The following is a 6055-nucleotide window of genomic DNA, read 5'->3' on the forward strand; positions in this document are numbered from 1 at the left end:
TTACACTTTTTGGTGTGAAAGGGCTTTTACATTTGCTATAAATAGAATTTCTTATATTAAAAAGAATCAAGCCCTGCTCATATTTAAAAAGTAACGCGAAAGTAACGTAACGCATTACTTTCCATAAAAAGTAACTAAGTAATGTAATTAGTTACTTTTTTAGGAAGTAACGCAATATTGTAATGCATTACTTTTAAAAGTAACTTTCCCCAACACTGGTTACATATGAGTATAAAAATGCTTTCTGACATTAGGGCTCTGTTCCAAAACCTGTACTGTAGAGATGGGCCTTATACAGGACCGGACTGATTTGAAATTCTACAAAGAAGCAACTTCATGTTGCTAAGCAAATGACATGAGGTTGATAGCTTGTTAGGTTTTTAAACAGAGCTTTTGATTGTTTGAGTGAAACAAAATAAAAATAGATATAGCTCACCTTGGTAGACTGCATGCAGCTAGAAAAACGTCATAATGGGAAATTGTCTAGAGACAGTCTGTGTGACATTACCTTTTGAGTCGACCAGCGGGAAGGTTTTTAAAGAGGTCGAGTCCAGCAAATGCAGTACTTCTCTGTATGTAGAGTGGGAACATAAAAACTTCACTTTCCTCACCATGATGTCCTCCACGAAGATATTATACTGGCTGCAGGAAAACAGAAACTGTGCGGTAATGCCACAGGCTAAAGGCTGGTTGACAGAGCTTAAAAAGGTTAATAACTCTAGACCGGTGGTCTCTGGTCTATTCTAATTGCACAAGAGAAGTACAATTCTTAATCCAAATAATAAAATGCACTTACTATATATAAACGTGCATAGTTAAAACAGTAAAATAAATATGCTTTTAAAAGGAAGCAGAAAATGGCACATTTCATCAAACTTATTGGCTGCTTTGGTAATATGGCTAACATAATGACACATACCATATTAGGCCCAGTAATAATCTTTAGCAAACCTCACAAAGAACATAATTTTTTCATACTGTACCAGTGTTATTTTAGTATCATTAAGATAGTATTATAGTTTTTGTTAACATTTTGAATTAGATTTTCTTTTTATATTTTCTGCATGCTAATTTTAGTTCTACGTTCTAATGCTAAGTTTAGGTAATGCATTTTATGTATTGCTCTAGATAATGGTAATTGATATCATTAGCTTTTGGCTTGACTATGTTATCAAACAGCTAATGTTGCTAATGTTACACAAAACACGGGTTTATTTGCCATTTTAGACAGCTAATAATATGAAAAGCTCCAGCCATGCAAGTTGACAGGATTGGTAACATGTTTTGGGACTGTAGGAAACGGGCTGTTTCAAACCACATTTTTGAGACCGTCTTTGGTACACTGCAGTTTTAAGGAGAAAATGCTCAGCAATGATGTTGTCTGAGGAATTTCCACATGGTTTGTCTTTAAGCATATTGACAAACCCCTGAAGGACATGTAAAGAGGGGTCTAATCTGGCTAATTTTGGTAGCAGGTTTGGTCACCACTTGATGTCCAATGTAAACACCAGGGCCCGGAGGAAGAACCACTACTTCAGACCACAAAAGGGTAGATTAAGACGCAGAGCGCATCCTTGATGAAGAGGTAATGAATAGCTCAAATCTAATGTGTGTGGGTCGGCTCAGTGTTAGCTGGAAGGGTGCCAAAGCTTCATGTTGCCGCCCCTCGTTGACAAGTGTATTTACCAATAGCTCCCGCTGCTAATGAATCACAAGGACTTTGAGGTGCTTTCAGCATGCGAGGGTGAGGGAACCTAGCTGCGCTGTGAGCCAAGCTGCTTTGTCACATACGTGGAGCCACGGCGCTGGCGTTTGTGATGTCTGCGCACCTTATGTGGCCGAAGCCCAGCTCGGGGAGATAGGGCAGCTTCTTGACCTGGATGATGGAGTCGTACAGCGACGGTTGCAGACCCTGCGCTACCATGTTGGCCAGGATGACGGCGACCATCATGGGAAGGATGTGAGAGATCTGACCGGTCAGCTCGAAGCAGATCACCGCGGTGGAAACGGTGTGAGTGACGGCCCCCGTCAGCGCCGCCGCACCTTAAGGGAAAGGGATAGACCAATAGAATAACAGGACGGAAAGATGGAATGCTGTAAGACAGGGTCATGACAGGAGTGACATAATGAACGGAGAGAGTATGGACACATGCAGCGGAAGATCAGAGATTAAGAGAAGAAAGGATAGGAACAGGAAGTGACATCATAAGCACAGTATGAGCACACATTAGGTAAGAGTGGTGGATCGGAAGAGGAGGAAAGGATGACTGACCAATGACAGCGTACCCTCCAGGGATGATGCGGTACAGTATTCCATCAAACAGGATACCGTGAGGAAAGAGAGTAGCCATGACCTCACCCACTAAGCGACCGAATGCGGCCCCTGTAAGACATTGCAATGGATATTCAAACATATTTTGAAAAAAAATAAATAAATAAATAAATAAATTCAATTAAATGTGTTTCTATGAAAGTAAAAAAAAAATTTCTATGAGTGTAATAAGTGCAGTTACATATTTACCCTGAGATCCGAAAGTCTGGAACAGCTAGCGAAAATTATTGCATAATAAAAATAAAATAAAAAGTGCCTGGCTAACTTATGTAAGTCTAATAAGTGAATTTGCATATTTAGCTGGTGAATATTATTGCATAAAGTAAAATAAAATAATATAAAATAAAACAAAATAAAATAATAAAATGAAATAAAATGAAATAAAATAAAACATTTTATGTGCGTCGCTAATTTCTGTAAGTCAAAGTGAATTTAAATATTTAGAGTGAGATCCAAAAGTCTGAGACTACTACTGAAAATGATTGCATTTTTTCTAATTACAATAAATAAAAAAATTTAGTTAAATGAAATTTCTTTTAGCAAAGAAGTACTTATCTGATTAGTGTCCTGAAATTGTGCAAAAACATAAATATTTATATTTATTTATAATAAAATATTTATATTATTTTTTGTCATAACACTCATTTCTTTGAAAACATTTATTTGTTCAAAATCTTAAAATAAATAAATTATTTTTATAAATTGTATAAATTTTAAATAGATCTCAAATCCCAGCATGACAACATGGTTTCTTTTGGATCCCACTGTATGTTAAAGGGATCCTTAAACAAATGAGAATAATACCGGTGACCTACCCAATACAAAGACAGGCATGAAAGCTCCAGACGGGATGGGCATCGTGGTGGAAACTGCAGACATCCAGAACTGTGAGATGAATAATAATGTTTTCACACGATTGCCTTAATTCTAAAATCTCAAAGACCGCTGTCAGCACAACATGTACGAAACTAACTCAAAAGACAAACCACTGCTTCAGCAGCTTCAAACATGACAGATGGAGAGAGAGAATGACTGTGGAACAAGCAGGTTTTATTGAAGCCATCTAGACAAATATGACTTGATAACTAAAGCCAATGTCAGTGCATTGTACTTTCTTAGTGTTTTAATGTGAAAATTACTTAATTGATGGAGGACAATGTGAACAAGAGATTGGAATGGACCAACCTTCATGATAAAGAAGAGAATAAGAATGACAAAGATGCTGACATCAGGGTGAAACCACACAGCAGAGCGACCAAGACCAGGAGGAAGGGAGGAACCCCATATTTTAGTCCAGGTGAAGTTATCAAACAGAGAGTTGATGCACTCCCTGGGCATCAGCTGCGGAATAACACAGTCAACTTCACATTTAAACCCAACCAAATGAAATATTTTAAAAAATTCAACCATTATTTTTAAGATTGTCTGACAGACCATAAACATTAAAGCAGTGGTTCTCAACCGTTGTGACTCAAATTCCCACCATTCTACACAAAAATATCTGCTGTGACGACAACGTTTTGTCTTTAAAACTTAGTGAACACTCCTAGTTTCAAGATTGCAGAAGTTTTATGAGTTGAATGTTCTTCCAGGTTCCTACACTTCTAAATCAAAAACATTTCCATGACCTTTCCAGTTGTTGTTGATTTACTGGATACGCATTAAAGATGAGGATTTATAAAAGTATTTTTACTCGCAATTTATACCTGATAAAATATTAGAGCTTGGCATAATTAGAAACAAATATTTATTGATATATAATATACAGTATTCTATATAATAAATTTTTTGGACCAGGTTTATAAATCATAATTTTAAAATAAGTCTTCCTTACATATTCACGGTTTCCAGAATCCTGGTTCTTCAAAGACAAAAAACTAAAATAAGAAATATCTTGATTTTTAGTAGTTTTAGCTTATTTGTATGCTTTTTTTGTCTTATTTAAAATCATCCTGGGGCCCCTTTTGGAAGTTTGCTAAGGCCCCCTAGTAGGCACCGGACCCGTGGTTGAGAACCTCTGCATTAGAGGAGGATCCTAAATAGCTGATATAATTTTTTTGTTATAAAAATGAACAAAATTGTAGCATCGGTTATTAAATATTTCTAATCTGACCTCTCCAGCCATGAACTGCCCAAAGCCTGGAGGGAATGTCAGTGTCGTAACCACTAAGGTCACAACAGCAGGGAAAATCAGCCGGCTGAGAAAGAAAATGTGACACATATTGTAATTAATTTGCTTGTGTGATAATTTTAAAGATTGTGATTTCAGCAAAATAACTCTCGGGTGAGTACTGCATACTCCTATAATAATGCTAAAGGTAATATATTGTCTGTTATCATTTTTTCTTACTGTTTTGTAAGGAATCGTGTGAGAATGTTCGGTCTTCTCATGAACAGGACAACTTGGCGGTTCAGGTAAACGAAGAAAGCTCCCAGGAACCCACAAGAGATCCTGTGGGGAGAAAGCAATCAAAGACAAAAACAATCACATTATTCCAGTGATTCAAATACAAAAATCACATTTACAGTTTTATAATAAGACAAGATGATTGCTGTGCTCTTTGCTGAATTGTTTCTGATCAATGTGAGCACAATTATTATGCAATATAATAAATACAATAACCATCAAAATGTGTTAGTGAAATATGACCTTCCAACAAATCAAATATACTGCCACCATCTGGTCACTTTGGTTAAGTTAAAGTGCTGTGTGCTCAGGTCTGCGAGTGTGTTACAGTATGGCACACACACACACACACACACACACACACACACACACAGCTTCAGGATTGTGCCCTCACCACGAACGGCACGCTCTCGCCCCCGCGCTCTCACCCAATAATGGCGAACGCCGGGAGCTCCTGCAGGTCGAAAGGAAAATCCATGCGGAAGTTGGTGCGGAAGAGAGCAGTGATGGTAACTGAAACAACAGATATGGAAAAAAAAAAGCTCTCTCATTTCAGATGAATGGTAGTGTATGAGTCATCTGACATCTCAGCCTGCCAAGACCTTCATTCACGAATACGATTTAGTATCTCACCTGCATCCTTATTAAACACAGACAGCACTCTGAAAATAAAAGCACTGAAAGTGGCAGCAAAGTAGCCCCTCCAGTAGTTTCTCACAGCAAAATAGGTTGATGTAACTTCAATGCTGAATAAAACACCTGCATGAACCAAAGAAACATTTAGAGTGGTTACTGTCATCTACAGAAGGGAATTTCAAACTTTCTAAATCCATCAAATATGATGATAAAAATGTCAAATATACTTGTGAATTGTGAAATAACTGTTTACTATTTTAATATACTTTAGAATGTGTAGAATTCCTGTGATGGCAAAGCAGAATTTACTCCAATCTTCTGTGTCACATGATCCTTCAGAAATCATTCTAATATGCTGATTTGGTGCTCAAGTAACATTTCTCAAAATTATCAATGTTGAAATGCTGTTGTTCTGCTTAATATTTTTGTGGAAGTCATCATACATTTCTTCCCAGGAAAAGTCTTTACTGTCACTTTCAATTGATTAAATTTAATGCATCCTTGTAGAATAAAATTATTGATTTCTTTCAACAACAACAACAAAAAATCTGCCTCCAAATTTTGTATGGCAGTGCATATCTTAATTTTTTGCAACTTATTTATTTATTTATTATTAATACTATTTATACAATTTTTTTTCAGAAAACTTTTTTTTCTGTCAGATTTATAACTAAAACAAA

The 6055-nt window shown here is 36.5% G+C and overlaps 1 protein-coding gene across 1 annotated transcript in view; it reads right to left on the reverse strand.

The window, feature by feature from the left end:
* Nucleotides 1-6055, reverse strand: part of LOC107724116 (chloride channel protein 1-like) — a 20900-nt gene that overhangs the window by 5814 nt on the left and 9031 nt on the right. Inside the window, exons 7-15 of the mRNA XM_016532911.1 lie at nt 5373-5498; nt 5168-5252; nt 4683-4784; nt 4446-4530; nt 3518-3673; nt 3148-3217; nt 2273-2383; nt 1830-2043; nt 509-642 (exon numbers count right to left, since the gene is read on the reverse strand). Of these exons, the coding sequence (XP_016388397.1) occupies nt 509-642; nt 1830-2043; nt 2273-2383; nt 3148-3217; nt 3518-3673; nt 4446-4530; nt 4683-4784; nt 5168-5252; nt 5373-5498 (1083 nt within the window). The remainder of the gene's footprint in view (nt 1-508; nt 643-1829; nt 2044-2272; nt 2384-3147; nt 3218-3517; nt 3674-4445; nt 4531-4682; nt 4785-5167; nt 5253-5372; nt 5499-6055) is intronic.

This window comes from Sinocyclocheilus rhinocerous, unplaced genomic scaffold (genome assembly GCF_001515625.1).
Source record: "Sinocyclocheilus rhinocerous isolate Xijiao unplaced genomic scaffold, SAMN03320098_v1.1 scaffold335, whole genome shotgun sequence".
Lineage (NCBI taxonomy): Eukaryota > Metazoa > Chordata > Actinopteri > Cypriniformes > Cyprinidae > Sinocyclocheilus > Sinocyclocheilus rhinocerous.